The sequence below is a fragment of the Diceros bicornis genome, chromosome 29 (genome assembly GCF_020826845.1).
Source record: "Diceros bicornis minor isolate mBicDic1 chromosome 29, mDicBic1.mat.cur, whole genome shotgun sequence".
Taxonomy (NCBI): Eukaryota; Metazoa; Chordata; class Mammalia; order Perissodactyla; family Rhinocerotidae; genus Diceros; species Diceros bicornis.
This window is the reverse complement of record NC_080768.1, coordinates 8,579,077-8,599,464: the sequence shown is the minus strand read 5'-3', so window position 1 is coordinate 8,599,464 and position 20,388 is coordinate 8,579,077. Positions and strand designations below refer to the sequence as shown.

Sequence of the window (20,388 nt, the reverse complement as noted above, 5' to 3'; positions counted from 1 at the left end):
CCTTTCCCCGTTGAGTATGATGTTGGCTGTGGGTTTGTCATACATAGCCTTTATTATGTTGAGGTATTTTTCTTCTATACCCATTTTGTTGAGAGTTTTTATCGTAAATGGATGTTGTATCTTGTCAAATGCCTTCTCTGCATCTATTGAGATGACCATGTGGTTTTCATTCTGTTTTGTTGATGTGGTGTATCACGTTGATTGATTTGCAAATGTTGAACCATCCCTGCGTCCCTGGTATAAATCCCACTTGATCATGGTGTATGATCTTTTTAATGTATTGCTGTATTCGGTTTGCCACTATTTTGTTGAGGATTTCTGCATCTGTGTTCATCAGCGATATTGGCCTGTAATTTTCCTTCTTTGTATTGTCTTTGTCTGGCTTTAGTATCAGGGTGATGCTGGCCTTGTAGAATGATTTAGAAAGTGTTCCATCTTCCTCTATTTTTTGGAATAGTTTGAGAAGGATGGGTATTAAATCTTCTTTGAATCTTTGGTAAAATTCACTTGGGAAGCCATCTGGTCCTGGACTTTTATTTTTTGGGAGGTTTTTGATTACTATTTCAATCTCTTTACTTGTGATTGGTCTATTCAGATTCTCCATTTCTTCTTGGTTCAGTTTTATGAGGTTGTATGAGTCTGAGAATTATCCATTTCTTCTAGATTGTCCAATTTGTTGTCATATAATTTCTCATAGTATTCTCTTATAATCCTTTGTATTTCCATGGTATCGGTTGTAATTTCTCCTCTTTCATTTCTAATTTTATTTACTTGAGTCTTTTCTCTTTTTTTCTTGGTAAGTCTGGCTATGGGTTTGTCAATTTTGTTTATCTTCTGAAAGAACCAACTCTTTGTTTCATTAATCCTTTCTACTGTTTTTTTTGGTCTCAATTTCATTTATTTCTGCTCTGATTTTTATTATTTCTCTCCTTCTGCTGACTCTGGGCTTTGTTTTTTCTTCCTTTTCCAGTTCTGTTAGGTGTAATTTAAGGTTGCTTATTTGGGCTTTTTCTTGTTTGTTAAGGTGGGCTTGTATCGCTATGAGTTTCCCTCTCAGGACCACTTTTGCTGTATCCCATATGATTTGGTATGGCATATTTTCATTTTCGTTTGTTTCCAGATAGTTTTTGATTTCTCCTTTAATTTCATCAATGATCCATTGGTTGTTCAGTAGCCTGTTGTTTGATCTCCACATCTTTGTCACTTTCCCAGGTTTTTTTTCGTAATTGATTTCCAGTTTCATAGTATTATGGTCTGAAAAGGTACTTGTTATGATTTCAGTCTTCTTAAATTTATTGAGGCTTGCTTTGTTTCCCAACATATGGTCTATCTCTGAGAATGTTCCATGTGTGCTTGAGAAGAATGTGTAGTCAGCTGTTTTTGGATGGAGTGCTCTGTATATATCTACTAGGTCCATCTCGTCCAGTTTTTCATTTAAGTCCACTGTTTCTTTATTGACTTTTTGTCTGCATGATCTATCCATTGGTGTAAGTGGGATATTAAGATCCCCTACTATGATTGTGTTGTTGTTAATATCTCCTTTTAGGTTTGTTAATAGTTTTATGTACTTTGGTGTTCCTATGTTGGGTGCATATATAGTTATAATTGATATGTCTTCTTGGTGGAGTGTCCCTTTTATCATTATATATTTCCCTTCTTTGTCTCTCTTAACCTGTTTTATCTTGAAGTCCACTTTGTCTGATATGAGTATGGCAACACCTGCTTTCTTTTGTTTGCCATTAGCTTGGAGTATTGTCTTCCATCCTTTCACTCTGAACCTGTGCTTTTCTTTAGAGCTGAGATGTGTTTCCTGGAGGCAGCATATTGTTGGGTCTTTTTTTTTAAGCCATCCCGCCACTCTGTGTCTTTGGATTGAAGAGTTCAGTCCATTTACATTTATTGTAATTAGTGATATATGGGGGCTTGTTGTTATTTTATTGCTCTTTTTCTGGTTGTTTTGCATTTCCTTTGTTTCTTGTCCCATTTGTTTCAGACTGCCAATTCAGTTTGGTTATTCTGTCTTATGACTCTTCTAGTTTTCTCTTTGTTTATCATAGGTTATTTTGTTTTCATTATTTGTTTAGTGGTTACCTTGAAGTTTGTATAAAAAATCTTATGTATGAGATAGCCCATTATCTGATGACCTCTTATTTTCTTACACTAAGTCAATTCAATCTCTTTCCTCTTCCCCTTCTAAGTCATTCTTGTTACAACTTATTCTATCTTGTGTTGTGGGTGTGTGTTTACAGTGATGTGGTTATATTTATTTTTGGTGATTTCTTTCCTTTGATCTTTTTTATTTTGGTATTTGAGTGGTTGCTAACCTATTCTGGTAAAGATTTACTATTTTTCTGATTTTGTCTACCTATTTTTCTCCTTGCTCCAAGCTTTGTATTCCCTTTCTCTTCTTTTTTTCAGGCCTGAGGGCCTTCTTGAATATTTCTTGAAATGGGAGTCTTGTGGCCACGAACTCCATTAGCTTTTGTTTATCTGGGAAAGTTACTATTTCTCCATCATATTTGAAGGATATTTTTGCTGGATAGAGTGTTCTTGGCTGAAAGTTTTTGTCTTTCAGTATTTTGAATATATCATTCCAGTCTCTCCTGGCCTGTAAGGTTTCTGTTGAGAAATCCGCTGAGGGCCTGATGGGAGTTCCTTTATACGTTATGTTTTGTTTTTGTCTAGCTGCCCTTAATATTTTTTCTTTGTCATTGACTTTAGCCAGCCTTACCACTATATGCCATGGAGTGGGTCTTTGCCTGTTGACATATTTAGGAGACCTGTTGTCTTCACCTACTGGTATTTCCTGCTCCTTCCCCAGATTTGGGAAATTCTCAGCTATTATTACCTTGAACAGGCTCTCTGTTCCTCTTTCCCTCTCTTCTCCCTCAGGAATACCTATAATTCTTATGTTACATTTCCTAATAGAGTCAGGTATTTCTTGGATACTTTCTTCATTTCTTTTTAGTCTTAGTTCTCTCTCCTCCTCCAGCTGGAACATATCTGTATTCCTATCCTCTATAATGCTAGTTCTTTCCTCCATATTGTCAGCTCTGTTCTTTAAAGATTCCAAATTCTCCTTTATCTCCTCCATTGTGTTCTTCATCTCCATCAGTACTGATTGGTTTTTCTTTATGATTTCAATCTCTTTTGTGAAGAAACTCCTTATCTCATTGAATTGTTTGTCTGTGTTATCTTATATTTTGTTGAGGTTTTTTATGGTAGCTATTTTGAAATCTCTGTCATTTAGGTTATGGATTTCCATGCCTTCAGGGTTGGTTTCTGGGTGCTTGTCATTTTCCTTCTGGTCTGGTGATTTCATGTACCTTTGCATTGTGGTTCCTGTATTCGCTTTGTTTTTCCTCATCCTGGGAATATCTGGTTGCAGTTTCTGCCTGCTGCTGCAGTGTTGGGGTTAAGGGCTGTGTAATCTGAGCCTCCTGTGCTCTGCCCCAGCTGCTTGCTGCAATTGGCCCAGCTGCTCTGTCTGGTCTGGTTGGCTGAGCTGCAGTTTCAGGCATGCAGGGGGGAGGGGGCTCTCTCTTTTGCCTGCTGGGTTCTTGGCATGGGGGGCTTCTCACTCGCCCCTCATTATCTGCTCTCCTGGGGTGGTCAGATGTTGATGGCACCCCTGCGGCATCTCTGAGTCCTCTGTGTGGGAGTTTCCCACTGGCTGAGAGAGCCAGAAGAGCTACGGTTTCCCTGCAGAGGACCGCCCCTCCCCCCTCTTTGGGAGCTGCATGGACCCAGATTGCTGGTCTTATGGGGAGGGAGAGGATTTCTTGTTACCTCTCTCCAGGGGGTCCCAGCACGTCTACTCTCAGATGTGTGGCAGTGTGGATCTTTCCGATCTTCCTTTTTGCGCTCTAGGAGTCCATTGTTGGTCTCTGCCTGTCCCTTTTGTTGTATCTTCTTGGGGGAAGAGTTTACGGGAAAGCACACTCCACCATGATGCTCTTGCCTTTTTATAGAAGTGTAATTTTTAAAATTGGTTCCATTGATTTTAATGTGCCAAATATTTCCATACATATAATAGTTATAATTTAAATAGGCCACTAGATTGGGGATGAAATAAAAATCATGGATTACAAATGATCTTCTAAAAAATATTACTTTGGGGGCCTGCCTGGTGGCAGTAGTGGTTAATCTTGCGCGCTCCACTTCAGCGTCCCAGGGTTGGTAGGTTTTGATCCCAGGTGCAGACTGACGAGCTGCTTGTCAAGCCATGCTGTGGTGGCATCCCATATAAAGTAGAGGAAGATGGGCACAGATGTGAGCCCAGGAGCAATCTTCCTCAGCAAAAAGAGGAAGAATGACAACGGATGTTAGCTCAGGGCTAATCTTCCTCACACACACACAAAAATAAAATAAAAAAATATTACTTGGGGGGCCGGCCCGGTGGCGCAAGCGGTTAAGTGCGCGCGCTCCGCTGCGGCGGCCCGGGGTTCGCTGGTTCGGATCCCGGGCGCGCACCGAAGTACTGCTTGGTAAGCCATGCTGTGGCGGCGTCCCATATAAAGTGGAGGAAGATAGGCACCGATGTTAGCCCAGGGCCGTCTTCCTCAGCAAAAAAAGAGGAGGATTGGCGGATGTTAGCTCAGGGCTGATCTCCTCAAAAAAAAAAAAAAAAAAATATTACTTGGTTAATGATACCTCTCTTTTCCAATTAGGAGCTTTATGGTCACTGTGCTGTGAATAATCTCAAGACAAAAGATATTTATTTTTATGTTTGCTTTTAGAAAAAAAGTAAGAGCTATATATTTTTCTGACTTTGGCTTTAAATCAGTAGCATTATACAAAAACAGATCATACTTCACCACATTTTTGAGACTGTCTTTTTTTCTCATTTTGAGATTAACTACCATAGTTTATGTTTTAAAATTCTTTATGGGGAAACTAAGTATATTGAAGATATAAAAATTAAAAGTTCACTGAGGAATCACTAAGCCAGGTATTATTATATTGGGATCCTTGGTCAAAAGAACATTTCTCAGACATTTACAATATAATTGATATTAAAATAGCATTCACTAAAAATAGTTTCCTCTATAGTAATATTTGTTGGAAAAGAATGTATTCTACTAGGACAGTGATGTTTTTGTTTTTAATATAATTTGATTTTATTTGAATTCTGCCTTCACTTGAGAAAGTAAAATCTCCTTACCTCAATTTTTTTAGGGTCTGTTACAAAGATTGAGAGGCCATGCTGGGCACTGGTGATCTGAAAAGGAACAAGGCAGTGTCCCTGATGCTGAGGAGCCCTAGTCTAGTTGGAATAGTCAAGAGACTCGTACATAAGCACACACATGCTGAGCATATTGATGAACGTGGGTAACTTTATGTCATTTGCACAGAAAGAAGGTGATTAAAGTCTGTTATAGGGAGGACTTGTTGACCAGTATATGCCCAAGGTGTCATACAGTGCATATTGTGCACACACAGAAAATTTTAATTATTAATGAATTAATGAGTAAAGGGGCTCTTGCTCTGGGGTTTGGAGGATAGAAAGAAGTTCCTTTAGTAACATGGAGTGTGCAAATTAGGATGAAATACTTAGAATACTGCACTTATCCAGGTGTTAGATTAGGCAGGTTCAAAATCCTGGTGGATCATGTATTACATTCTGTTTGAATTTGATTTGTTGAATGAATAAGAAGATGCAAGGTAATAAAGAAGAAAGCATTACAATTAGTATATTGTTAAATAGATTTATTTTTTAGAGCAGTTTTAGGTTCACAGTAAAATTGAGTGGAAAGTACAGAGATTTCCTATATACCACATGCCCCCACATATGTATATCCTCCATCACTATCAAAATCCCCTACCAGTGGTACATTTGCTACAATCGATGAACCTACATTGACACATCATGATCACCCAAAATCCGTAGTTTACATTAGGGTTCATTCTAGGTGTTGAACATTCTCTGGGTTTGGACAATTGTATAATGACATGTATCTACCATTCTAGTACCATACAGAGTACTTTCACTGCCATAACAATCCCCTGTACTCCACATATTCATCCTTCCCTTTCCCCTAACCCCTGGCAAACACTGATTCTTTTACTGTCAACATAGTTTTGTCTTTTCTAGAATTTCATATAATTGGAATCACACATTATGTGGCCTTTTCAGATTGGCTTCTTTCACTTAGTCATATGTATTTTTAAGGTTCCCTGCATGTCTTTTCATGACAGCGCATTTCTTTTTAGCACTGAATAATACTCCATTGTCTGGATATACCACAGTTTATCCATTCACCTACTGAAGGATATCAGAGCTGCTTCCAAGTTTTGGCAATTATGAATAAAGCTGCTGGAAACATAATAAATAGGTTTTTAAACAATTTTCCAAACACTACTTGTGATTAGGTAGTTTTGAGCCATAATGATGAAAATGAAGATGATGATGATGATTTCACATTTTAAAGTAATTTACATAATAACTTATGTAATTTTTTTCTGCAGTAAGCTTTACACTGTATATTTTTCAGACCCTACTGAGTTCAATATTGTTAATGTTGTGTCATGTTGCATTTGTAGTGATAGTATATTCAGGTGTTCGTTTGCTTGTCTTTGACTTGGTATTTTCACATATTAGAATTGTGGTTCTCAACCAGGAGTTATTTTCCTTCCAGGGGACACTGAGAAATTTTGATTACGCAACTGCCATCTAGCGGGTAGAAGTAAAGGATGTTGCTAAACACACTGCAATGCACAGGACATTCTCCATAACAAAGAATTTTCTGGCCCCAAATTCCAAAAATGCTGAATTTTTGGTTATGACTTAGAAATTTGGTTCATGTCCAGTACCTCACTCATCTGTGCATTTGGCTGTTTTGTTGACACTGGCATGAGTCTCTGGCAAATCACCCCGACTGTATTTTTTATTGTTGTTGTTGTTACTTCAGGTGTAGTACTGTGAGGAACCTAAAGATGAACATCAAAGAAACCTTCACATCAAATGTATTCATGAGAGCTTTATTGACTCCACTAGAGTAGTAGTTCTTAACACTGGATGCCCATTCAAATCACGTGCAGAAATTTTTGCATATAAATATAATTGGCATGGGCAAGTCCTGGGCATCTTTTTCTGTCTCACATTTGCCAGATGCTCCTAATGTGTGGCCATGGTTGAAAACCACTATTGGACGCTGTGCTCCCTCAGCTAGTGTCTACCTGGTGAGACTTCTTGATCACAGGATCTCTAAACTCTGAGCTAATTCTGCCTTTGATGAAATCTAAAGCTGTTTCCTTTTGATGTTGAAGTGGAAACATGATGGAATTGATACTCTTTAAATGCATTCCAAATGAGGAAATGTTGCCAAATAAAAATAAAAATTTATTATTGTGAAATGATGGGGCTCTGAGCTAAGATTTAGCAAACTCCCTATATCCTGTGCCTGGAAACAGTTAATGAGAAGGGACCTCATAGACAATGACTTGAGTAGAACCTGATAGTATGTTTTGGGTTACAAAGAGATTTTGCATAGATCAATAGATCTATTTTGCTCATTTCACTAACATTTGGATCTGCCTTATACCCGAATCTGTTCATTATATCATAACATCCCATTCAATATGTGGCATATTTTTTCAGCATTTAGGTAGTTCATAGACTCAGAGACTTGTGGAGTCAGAGTCAGCTGGCTCCTTTTCATCAATGCTGCTGATTTCTAAGGTGTTATTTTTACCTCGACGGGTGCACATTTGCTCAAGTTCCACAGAAAGTCTGTAGCTCGATGAAGTGTGATTTTCTTAGACATCAAGTCTAAGTTCATAAGAGTTCAGATGAAAAATCAATTACCTTTTGCAAATCATTCTCAAGTTAAATACACTGTAATCTCAATGGCTATAGGATCAAGGAGGAATCATCCATTTTAGGCTTCTTCCAAAGATTATAGAGACATTCCCTCTTGCAGTTCTGTGTTTCAACCTCCCTACTGATTTTCTAAGAATGATTAGAATATCCATATTGAGATCAAAACAATAATTACATGTTGTTTTTTTCAATTTCAAGCCACTAAGAAATAATTCATAGCAATTGTCTTGAATTTAATGCTAACACATAGTAGGCCCTCAACAAATGTATTTTGAGTGAAAATAAAAACAAAACAAGAAATATGATAGCAAGAAGATGCTTATTGTGACAGTCAATTTGCATGTTCTGATGAAATGGTACTAAAATAATGATGTGATAATGAGATGTGCTTGACATTAATTATGAATCTGGCACCCAATCCCTGTCATTTTATGGCAGTTTTTACTGTCCAAGATCGGTGAGTTAATTAATCTAAACCAATCTAAACCAAACCAAGGAAATTTTATGGAAATTTTTTTCTTTGTGAGTTAGGTGAGTGACATATTAAACAATGGCTGAAGTAAGAAAAGCCCATGAGGCCACTTTACTCACCTAACTTCCACAAGACCCATCCTTTCCTCCTTCCTATAAACAGGGCCAGAGTGACTAAAAATTAAAATTCAGTGTGGTTCAGGCAATAAACAGGAATCGCAACATAAATAGATTATTTCTGTCCATACCTAACCTTTAGAAATACAAAATAGTTAATTTTTTGCTAAATCAAACAACTTCCTTTGTTTGGGTTTATTTTTAAAGTAAGATTTATTGTGGACTGTGTTTACTGTTAAGTGACTTCATATATGAGCTTCTTTTCTGTTTATATCATAGCCTGTGAGAGAGGTATGCTAATTTCCAGTTTAGGAATGAAGAGGTGACTCTGAGAGTTTAAATGATACATCCAGCTCACACAACCAGTGAATCCTCCCCTGACTTCAATCCAGTTATACTTTTATTTCTTCCAGTATTTATTTGTTTGTTTGTTTTCACTGTACTACCCAAACAGCTGTTGTGGAGTCGAATTTCAGAAAGTGTTTCATCTTCATCTAAAAATAGATGTTCATAAAGGCAAAAAAAAAAAAAAAGATTTTCAAAATCAGAAGAAATTTTCAAATTCTTGGAGATTGTTCTAATAAGAATGAGTAGCTCATTTATTTATTTAATGCTTAGATGACAAAATGTATATCTGTCATGTTACTAACAACAGAAAACTAGAAAGAAACATAATTAGGAGATATTTTATTACATAGAGAGTTTTTTATTTAGGATTACATTTGATCAATTTGAATAATTTTTCAATCTTAATAATCATCAGCTTCTAAGGTAAAACGTGAAGGTAGAATTATATTTTTAACTGTTTAGTTTGAGTACTTTGGTGAATATGAACTATTATGCCTTGAGATATAACGAGTTTGCACTCAAAACCCAAAAGGAAAGTCTTTTGTATCTTTCTTAGAACAAAACTTATGCGTTAGTAGAAATGAAAATATTTTCTCACAGTAATGATTTACTCTATAACATTCAGCTTTATTAAGGGGCTATAATATTATACTTTCTGGAGGAAAGCAAATATGATTCAGTACCGTGGTTTCAGAAGTCATGCCTTTCATCGCCTTGAATAGTAGCCGCAGCAACGCAGTTCAAAGTGTTCCAATACACTTTGAATCTAAACCTATTGAATCATTAAGTCCCATTCTACGGTGAATAGCACCTTCAAAAGAAGCTTTTGAAAAGTCTCCTGGGACAGAAAGGAAAGCAAGATAGAGAGGTTGTAGCTAAAAGCATGCTGGTTATTCTCCCATGGACTTTTGAGGTACTCTTAGCCTTCCAAAGTTTCGGGCTTCAAGCTGCCGTATCACATTCATTGTTCCTGAGACTATAAATTAACCTTGAGGTCTACAGTTGCAAATAATGAAAATGTTAATGAAGAGGGCTCTTTCCTCAAAGGAATTCCATTAACAAGATTTCTTCAGTTTTGGAGTGGTTTTGTAAATTTTCTAGAGCCTTTCTCCTTGAGTGAGAGCTCTCTTTGAATAACTTTCCCAAACTCAAGAACTTCTCATTCTTTTTATTTTTATTTATTTTTTTTTTGTGAGGAAGATCAGCCCTGAGCTAACATCCATGCTAATCCTCCTCTTTTTGCTGAGAAAGACTGGCTCTGAGCTAACATCTATTGCCAATCTTCCTCCTTTTTTTTTTTCCCCCAAACCCCAGCAGACAGCTACATGTGATCGTTGCACATCCTTCCAGTCGCTGCATGTGGGACCCGGCCTCAGCATGGCCGGAGGCGCGCGCCTGGGATCCGAACCCGGGGCGCCAGTAGCAGAGCGTGTGCACCCAACCACTAAGCCACGGGGCCGGCCCTCTTTTTATTGTCTCCAAATATGAAATGAAATCTCATTCTCTTATTCTGTATAGTCCTATCATTCAGGCAAAACATATATTTTGGTAATAGCAGTAATCACAATAATACTACCTAGAATAAAAATAGCTAATATTCTGTTTGTGCTTCTTTGTGCTAGGTTCTATGCTAAATGCTTTTCAGGTATTATCTCCTTCCAGCCTCACTACAGTCGTGTGAGATCAGTTTAGGAGGCATTCTCATTTTACACAGGCAGATACAGAAGCATAAAGAGCAGCCTAGGCTCGATCCAACTCAAAAGCCTGTGCCTTTAATCAACATGCTGTAAAGCCCTCTTTATTGCTAAATAAATGTGGCATGTCAGTGCTTGATCAATCAATCGATCAATCAATCTCTACGCTCTTACAGATAGAATCCAATGGCAAAGAATGGAAATGGCTTGCCTCACATCACACAGATTAATAATGTTAGGAGTGAATGGGTACTGATACTTGCAGTATGCTGATCAATACTTGGAGATTTAGCAGACATTTCTCATCTACACTAGTGAGAAATGTCTGCTAAACAGGGTTTATATTTATGTAGACTGGGTGCACAGGGCCATGAGAAAGGAAGACTCCTGAGCAGGCAGCCACACTGCCCAGTGAGCTTCATGTGTTGATTTGCTTCATTCTAAATTCCAGAAAGGAGAAAGAATAAAGACCACCCAAGAAATATTTTCCTTTCTCTCTGGTAGGGTCAAATAAAATGTTTACCATAGACAATCAGTATGTTTCAAGACCAGATGTTGCCTAGATTTCCACATGGAATATTTTTGTTCTTTTGACAAGTAAAATAAGGAGAAAGTGTTTATTGCTTTCTGTGACTGAAATCCTACTGTCTACTGTTACACATATTAGGCCATCATCAAGTATTTGTTGAGCAAGACGAAATAATTCTAAAAGTGATGTAAACTTTAACAATTCTATTACAAGAGTAAATAGCCGTTGAAGGATATTTACTGCAGTTTCTTCACTGATTTGAATAATTTAATATTCGACGAGTTTTATTTGCTAGTATTTTTAGACCAGGCTTTGTTTCATCTTGGATGTAAAAGGTGTAAATACATCTGTTGAAATCATAGTTTAAGGACATTGTTAGGATGGATGTTGGCTCATCAAACTCTCCAGCCACTAGTATTTCAGAGGTTGTTAGTTTCTACTAACAGGAAGTCAGATTTGAGAGGAGTTAATGTTATTAGAAAGCATGTGTTTAATTATGTTCTGGGTTTCTGAGGTACTTTATAGGGGACAGATTTGTTCTTAGGTCTCATGGGCTTTATCCTGGCTCTTTTCCTATTTCTTATGTAAATTCCCTACTATCCTTAATCCCAATAATCTCTGTCTGTGTTAATCACAACTTGACTTTAATATATGTGCATAAGCTCCAACGTGACATTGACACCAAGGTTCCCATTTTTCAAGAGTGTTATTTTTAGTATGTATTGTGAGAGTTATCAAAGAAGTCTTACATGTTTGAGATTTTACCAAAATCATGGAATAAAGTCACTCCACAACTCATCACCAAAAGAATTAATAGAGTTGAAGAGATTTAGTTTCATCCAGCGTTATTTATTTTATGTTGTGTTGGTCATTTTGAAAATGTGACTACCTGAGGTGTTAAAGTTAAGCCAGAATACACTACTGTTTCTCTTCAAAAGTCTTCTGAAAGTGTGCTTCTGAAACTCAGAAGGGGTCCAAATATCTATAGAAACTTAGCTTTTGGTGGGCAAAGGCTACATTTCAGACATTTGCAAATATAATCCTGTTGCTGTATTAGTTAATAGAATACGTTTAAGGGATTAAAAGGACAATTTCAAGATTCAGATGAGAAAAACCAGATGTAGATATTGTGCCAGAAAATTGTTACAGTAGTGATTTTCTTATTTGGCTACTTTTCAGTACCTACATGGACATTTCATATAATGAATTACTGCTATGATCATGGGAAATATGCTAATAAATCCAGTGATGCATAACTTGCATTAGGAAATATAATCAATTTGTATCAATGTGTGGATTCGTACATTTAAACCTCTGGGCATTGTGACTTACACTTGGTCTTTTTCAGTTACATCTGAATACAGTTGTTAATACAAGTGTTAACTGAGACAATTAAGGGTGTATATTTATGTAGACAATTTTATGTATAGATAATATAGATTAAATAACTGATAAGCAATTTGAAGCAACATTAATACACCTCTCTATTTTTTGTCGGCTCTTCATCCGTCTTCCAATACGTGCATCTATCTGTCTTTTTATCCAGCATCTAAGCAATGCTTGAACTAAAAATCCATTTAACCTATGCTGAAACTGTCTCTTATTCAACTATATCCAGGATACATGAACAACCTGTTACTACATTTTATAAATATTAAAAAAATTTCTGAAATAAAGGAAGAAAAAACTTTATTTTCAAACTTAAAATCATGTTTTATTGTTTCTATAGCAAAAGTAAAATTAATATGCATGAAAGAAGACAGATTTAAAGTTTACAAACATCATTAAAAATGAAGAAAGGTACACACTAATATCATTAGATAGTAAAATGACTTGAGAATTCTCATATTTATAGTGTTAAAAGTAAACATGATTAAGTAGCTTAAATACGTATGATATGAAATGGTGCCCGTTTAGCTGTAATGTAAATTTACTGACAACGTTTTAAAACATTTTGCAGAATCCTTCTCTAAATATACCAGTTAATGTTTTCCAAAGTTTAATAAACATGTGGTGAGAATTTTAAGATAAATACATTAATGAAACAGGCATTAAGATGCAGACATTATTTCTTCCTGTATACATCAGAACCTCTGCCAAGATGCGATTTTCTAGCAAGTTTATTTGCATAACCCATTGTATTCACCGTCTCTCAGCTTCCCACGCTGCAGTTCCTACCAGTGTTGTCATATTGATCTGTGTCCTATAGCGTTTAAAACCTTCAATATTGAGCTTTGTCGATTCAATGCAAAATTCTTCTTTTCCAGTAGATGATATGTTTTTTCTCTCGACTTTTTCTCGGTTGCAGTTTATCATGCTGACGTACCTTTTCATGTTGGCGTGGCTGGGGGTCACGGCCTTCACCTCCCTGCCTGTGTACATGTACTTCAATCTGTGGACCATCTGCCGAAACACCACCTTAGTGGAGGGAGCGAATCTCTGCTTGGACCTCCGTCAGTTCGGTAGGTGGATCTCTAACTGTGGAACAACACCTCATATGTTACCTGCCTCTGAAATATTGTAAATCACTTTGGGGCCAATTACTTCATCTACCAAAGAGATAAATGTATCAGAGTATTCCCTTTTAAGACATTCTTTTTACGTTGAAATAAGTAGGAATTCAAGGATTATGGGAAGTTGATCTCATAACGTGAACATGCAAACATGTATACTTGAACAGGCTATCAGGTTGTACTTGCTGGTATTGGCAAGTTCTAATTGTGATTTCCTTGTCCTGATTCCTCTGCACTTTTCCAGACTCAGTGTGATGTTTGCATCCTCTTTTCATTCTTCTGTGATGAACTATACAAATTGTGAAGTCTAGTGTGGAGATCACCTAAGAAATATGTACTTCATTGTCTTCTGAAATAGAGCAAAAAACCTTAGCATTTAGTAATAGCAAAATCAAAGGTTGTTAAATAAATCAGCAATCCTCTTTGATTATTTTTATTTAGGGCTAAAACCTCATGTAATAATAATAGTTTCGTATGTGTTTATGGGCTTATGATGTATAGACCCTATTCTAAATGGTTTATATGTGTTGACTTGTTTAGTTCTCACAACAATTCTATATAGTGGACACTATTATTATCCTCTTTATAAATGACAAGACTGAGACACAGGAGGTTAAAGACTTGCCCAAGGTTATACAGCTAGTAAGTGACAGAGCCAGGATTCAAACCCAGGCCGTCCAGGTTCAGAGTCTGTGTTCTTCATTATAAGTCAGTTGCCTCTCCTGTCGAAACAACTACTGAACTATGTGAGTGGAAAGGGGGAAGCTCATCTCACCTAACCTATTTGGAATTCTCTTCCATCATTTGTAAAAACATGGGCGCTACAGAATTTATAAAAGATATGCAAATCCACATTTCAAATGGATTATTTTTTCACAGTACGGCTATTAAAATCTAACCTATTAAACATCTGGGAATGCTCTGAATGCTTTTCTCTAATGAGGTTTCCTCATTCTTGAGGAAAGTGGGAAACGTTTCACCAGATGGTATCTGCAGACTGTGCGATCTATAGATATACTACAGATAGATTGTAGGGTATGATATAACTATCCTGTCGACAACTAGCTGTGTGTTCCAGAACTGTGGCCCACCCACCATCCTGTTAGACATAGTTCTCAGGCCCCTTTGACTGATCCAAACGAAAAGCAGGATGATCTGTTCTGTGGATGAAATTCTTGGCAGGAAGACAATAGAGGGAGTATGGAAGCTCTTCCATTGGGGAGGTTTTAACCTTGGAATCATGTCCTGTAAACACAGGAAAAGGAAACCTCAGTGATGCTGCTGGGGTCACTGGAGAACAGCTGCCTGGAAAACCACGGGTCTGACTTCAGTCCCTCCCCCTCACTGTCTTCCTTTTATTCTGCTGATCCAAAAAATTGAAATTGGAGAAGACATGACTAGTCTCTCAGAAAGGGTTCCCAGGTAAAATACAAGACATCCAGTTCAGTTTGAATTTCAGATAATAAACAATATATTTTTTTAGGGCAGTATATCCTAAATATTGAATAGGCCATCCTTACAGTAAGTACAAAGCGTTAACTATGATTCAAGCTGCTCTTTGAACCTTAGCACTGTTTACGACATAGTTATTAAGATTTATTCAAATTTAACTTTTCTCCTTGATGCGGAAGAGAAGGCACTTTTCAGATGTCATGTAGCCTTTTACATCAGCTATCAAGATTTTCTGTTTGCCCTTAACACAGAATCTACTGCCTGGATAGCATTTATTCACTCCCAAGATAATATGTCCTTAATAAGAATCCTTAATGTACATATACAATCATGTTATTATCAAGGGGCATCAGAATAGAAAAGAACCACTCGCCAAATTTGGAATGTGACCAGTACAGACGTTTAGTAATTTCATCAAAAAGTAATTAGTAGGTAATAACATACTATAAAACGATTTCCCTTGTTTTGCAAAGTTGTCTCATTTGCATCTAGATGGTGTCTTTTCTCTTAGGAGACCAAGGTCTTTTAACTGCATAATGGGAACTGTCACCATGCAGTGGCTATTATGCCTGCTTTGTCTCTACTGTGCATCTCACTACTCATCCCCATGCTTGTAATGAACATATACCTTTCAAATAGATCTAATGGGAAGCAGAGGCATTACTTCATACAGTTTAGGAATTTAAAGATAGTTTATTATATCAAGGTTTGCTGTATTTAAAAGTGAGTCATGGATGGGGGCCGGCCCGGTGGCGCAAGCGGTTAAGTGTACAAGCTGCGCTGCGGCGGCCCAGGGTTTGCCTGTTCGGATCCCGGGCGCGCACCGACGCACAGCTTGTCAAGCCATGCTGTGGCAGCATCCCACATAAAGTGGAGGAAGATGGGCACGGATGTTAGCCCAAGGCTAGTCTTCCTCAGCAAAAAAGGAGGAGGATTGGCAGATGTTAGCACAGAGCTGATCTCGTCACAAAAAAAAAAAAAAAAAGAGAAGAAAAAAGTGAGTCATGGAATAATTTTACTTGCAATTTTAACTTTTTCTTGCTTTAATAATTATTTCTGTTGTCCTTCAATTATATGTACAGTGATTTAGTGACATTGACTGTATTAGGAATTTATCCTAGTAAATTAATTTCATAAAATGTGGAAATTGGTTCCCATAATATCTAGATCCAGGATTTAGAACTGTGTTCTGTTAAAACCTGGAGATTTGATGAAACTACCTCAGGGCCAAAGTGGTCCAAAGCATGTGGGGCTGCTTTTAGCCAACCCTCCTGCCCAGCACGGCCAGCCATTTTAGCAATAGCAGTTTGCTTTTTTCTGATTTCCAGAAAGCCCTTCTCAGTAGGATTTCACTTCACTTACTTATTTTTCCAACAAATACTTTTTGAGCTTCTGTTATGTGTAAGCTCTGCTCAATTTTGATAGAAAAGAAAATTTCCATGACAAAAAAAGTAAAATAAAACAAAGTTTGACAAACACTCAGATCATGGACCTGGCCCATCATGCTTTTTCTAGAGAAGGCAACCATGACCGAGGAATATTGCATTATTTGCACAAGATAGAACAGATTTGAAACTAGAAATAAACAGCACTTTTGACTTTAGCCCACTCTGTTCACAAAGACATTTTACATTAGTGTAGAAACTAGATACATATACTGTTAATAGGAAATCTTTTTTGTGTTTAGCTATGTGTCATTGCTAATTACTGAACTATATTCGTTTCTGCTAAATAATTCAAGACTTTATTTGGTAAAATCTTGGCTATATTTTTCTTGCCTAGGCCATTCCTCTGTGTGAGTATTCCTGTGTTAGGTTACATGTCAAAGGGGAATTAGGTTACAGATGGTTACTAATCAACTGGTCTAGAGATAGGGTAATTACCGTGGATGATCCCAGGGGACCCAATGTAATCACAAGGGTCTTAATTTTGGGTTAGGCTAATTTGGCCACTCATAGACAGATACACATGAATCAAAATAATCAAATTTTCAGAGTTGTACTGCAGCATGTCTTATATACACATGCTCATTTTTACAGCTTCATACTATACAAATGTTGACGTACAAACTACAATTAATTTGCAATATATATTTTTGGTATGTGGTACTTCTATCATAAAAACTGTATCTATCTATCTATCTATATATATATATAAAACATAAAGTGTGCTGGGTACTGGATGGGGGGTTGGGGTACAATATTCAAAAGAGTGATGGAGGAAGGCTTCACTAAATAGTTGTCATTTGAAGGAAATGAGGGACTTGGGAATATTCTTAGTAGAGGGAAGATTCAGTGCAAAGTGACTAAGGTAATACGTTGCCCAATATCTTCACCCAACAGAGAGACCAGTGTGGCTGAAGCAGAATAAGGAAGTAGGGAGAATAGATTGAGATGAAATCTGAGAGCTCGTGGAACATATAGAATCATGATGAGTGCATTACAAGACGTATCAGATTAGGGGCTCTTACTCTGAGGGAAGTAGACAATATTTGCAGAAGACAAGCAAAGTCTCCCTTTTGTTATAGAAAGGTCACTCTGGCTGCTGTATGGAGAAGAGACTGTGGCAAAAGAGGAAGCAGGGTGTCAGTTATACTCTTGAGGTAATCCCGGTGTGACATATTGTGGCTTGCCTCAGGATGGTAGCAAGAGAAGTGGGAGAAGTGGTCTGATGCTGGATGTATTTTGAAGATTAGGAGCAGCAGAATTTCCTGATAGATTGTATGTTGCATTTGAGAGAGAAAGAGGATTCAAGGAGGAATTTATTTCTTGACGGAGCAGCTGGGAAGACTGATGTGCAATCAAATGAGATAGGAAAGCCTAAGAGAAGAGCTTGCTTTGGAGTAGGGCAGGCAAGGGAGAAGATCAGAAATTCAGTTTTGAAGATGTTTATTTTTGGATGCTTATTAGAAATCTAACTAAAGTTGTCAAGTAAGAAATTGAATATAAGAATCTTGATTTCAGGAGTGAGGTAGGTATGGGGCTGACTATGTAGACTTAAGAGTCATTGGTAATATTTAAAATGTAAAGCTCTGAGATTCGATGAGATCAGCAAGGAAGAAAGGTGACTGAGGACTAAAGGCTGGGCGCTCCAATGAGAGAGGTGCTGGAGAGGAGGAGGAGCCAGACAAAAATATTGAGAAGGGGGCCGGCCCAGAGGCGCAAGCGGTTAAGTGCGCGTGCTCTGCTGCGGGGGCCTGGGGTTCGCTGGTTTGGATCCCGGGCGCGGACCGACGCACGACTTGACAAGCCATGCTGTGGCTGTGTACCATATAAAGTGGAGGAAGATGGGCATGGATGTTAGCCCAGGGCCAGTCTTCCTCAGTAAAAAAAGAGGAGGATTGGCAGATGTTAGCACAGGGCTGATCTTCCTCACACACACACAAAAATACTAATATTGAGAAGGAGCAGCCAGCAACGATAGAAAGACCAAAACAGGAGACTATAGATTTTGGAAACCAAATGGAGAAAGCATGAAGGAGGAGGGAGCCATCGACTGCCTCCAGTACTGCTGCCTGGCAAGTAAAATGAGAACTGAGACATCATCTCTGGTTTTAGCAATGTGGAGGTCGTTGGTGATCTCTATATGACAAAGAATGACAAAGAACCCGTGGAGGGTTGGGGTGAAAACTGACTGGCAAGAGTGTAAGTGGAAATGAAAAGAAAGGAATGCAGAGGGTGAGCATAAGCAATGCTTTCTAGGAGTTTTGCTGCAAAGGTGAATAAAGAAATGGGTAAGGAAATGTATGTACAGCCTAGGTATTCCATGTGAATAAAGTTTAATAGATCAGCATGGAGAAAGATGGCCTTTATCAGGAAGCTTTCTCAATAATGATGGTTTATTAGACAAATCTTATGGGAGTTCTTTTTTCCGACCTCTTAGAGCTGTCTTGGAAGAAAGGAAAGGTCACAGAGAAGGATTTCTGCATTTGATGTTCTACAAGGAGATTATTTTTTGAAACTGAAATAATTTCACAAACTATTGGCAAAGCAGAATAGCAGCAGCTCCATAGAGAGGGAGAGCTGATGGTGTACCTCAAAGCTCAGAATATGTGAATTCATACACACACTAAAACTAAATATAGAGCAGCAAGAGCTAAAAGCTCAGGTACTTGTGATTTTTTTCTTTCATGTATATGTGCGTTTAACACTTCAGTTTCTCAAGACAAAATTAAAGACCCATTGTAGGATGGACTTGATCTTCTCTAAAATGAGCTCTGTGGCTATGCATCATCCAAGTGTTTGTTAAAAATGCAAACATTCGTGAATTGTGATTTCACGGTTCTGTACTGGAGTCCAGAAATACATATTTGTAATAATTCCTCAGGAGATTCTGATGCAGTTGGTCCATAAACCGACTGAAGCCAGAGTAAATATGAGTGAAATTAGATCTTTTTATTTTCCCTTTCTAATAGCACTGTTTTCAATATTAGCAGAGAAAAATTACTCCCCTGGGCAATATGCTTTTACAGAGAAGCTTTGTACCAGCAGAATAAATTTAGATCCAGACTTCAGAACAGTCTGGGGCATAGTTATCAAAATAATTGTGATGCCTACACCATTGCATTAATGGACCAAACCAATGAACTAGCTACAATTGAATCTGAAGACTCTGGTGGCTAGATTCAATTGAATTCAGATTGAAAATGTTTTAAACTGCTTGAAGGCTAAATAGTTTTTATCTTTCATTCATAATTCTATTTATAATTATCATCTAGCAATGAAAGCCGAGGAAGAATTTTTCCATTATAATATAACATAAAATGGAACGTGCTTAGATTTTATCAGCAAAAGATTCTTTTTCTATCTCTGCGTTCTTGAAAACATTTACAGTGCTAAACTGTAATTTTCTCCATGTTGTAGGGATTGTGACAATTGGAGACGAGAAGAAAATTTGCACTGTCTCTGAGAATTTCTTAAGGATGTGTGAATCCACTGAGGTGAGTATTTTTACAGCCTTTAATTTTGTCATAATTTTAGCTTCATGTTGTTATTTGAAAAATATATAATTAAATGTACATTGAGTTTTCCCCTTTGCTTTCAGAGGCAATTTTATTTGTAGTGATGTTCTGCAGGGGGACTAGAGAATAAATCTGAATGAGATGCTCTGCATATTTCAATAAAAATTGTAATAAATATTTTAATTTTTTCTGGAAACTATCATTTTAATGAAAGTTGAAAAACTTATAAAGTTATATTTGAAAAGAGATAACATAGCCTTATGCTGTTATAATATTACTGAAAACCATCATTACTAATCACAACGTCATCTTTGTAATAAAATTATATTAAAGTGATGCAGTTGCAAAGAATTAAGTAATTTGCAGGTGAAAAGATATTGTGATAATGTTTGATCAAGTAAGTGATCACAGGCTCACTTCTGTTAGAGATGTGCAAAGTTCTTATTCATAAGACAGCAGCAGCCCTGATCCCGCTGCTGCTT

At 37.3% G+C, this 20,388-nt stretch overlaps 1 protein-coding gene across 2 annotated transcripts in view; it reads left to right on the top strand.

Annotated features, from left to right (window-relative positions):
• GPM6A (glycoprotein M6A) overlaps nt 1-20,388 on the top strand; it is a 323,189-nt gene that overhangs the window by 293,295 nt on the left and 9,506 nt on the right. For both annotated transcript variants that reach the window (XM_058524926.1, XM_058524925.1), the window contains exons 4-5: nt 13,290-13,443; nt 19,809-19,885. In XM_058524926.1, the coding sequence (XP_058380909.1) occupies nt 13,290-13,443; nt 19,809-19,885 (231 nt within the window). The remainder of the gene's footprint in view (nt 1-13,289; nt 13,444-19,808; nt 19,886-20,388) is intronic.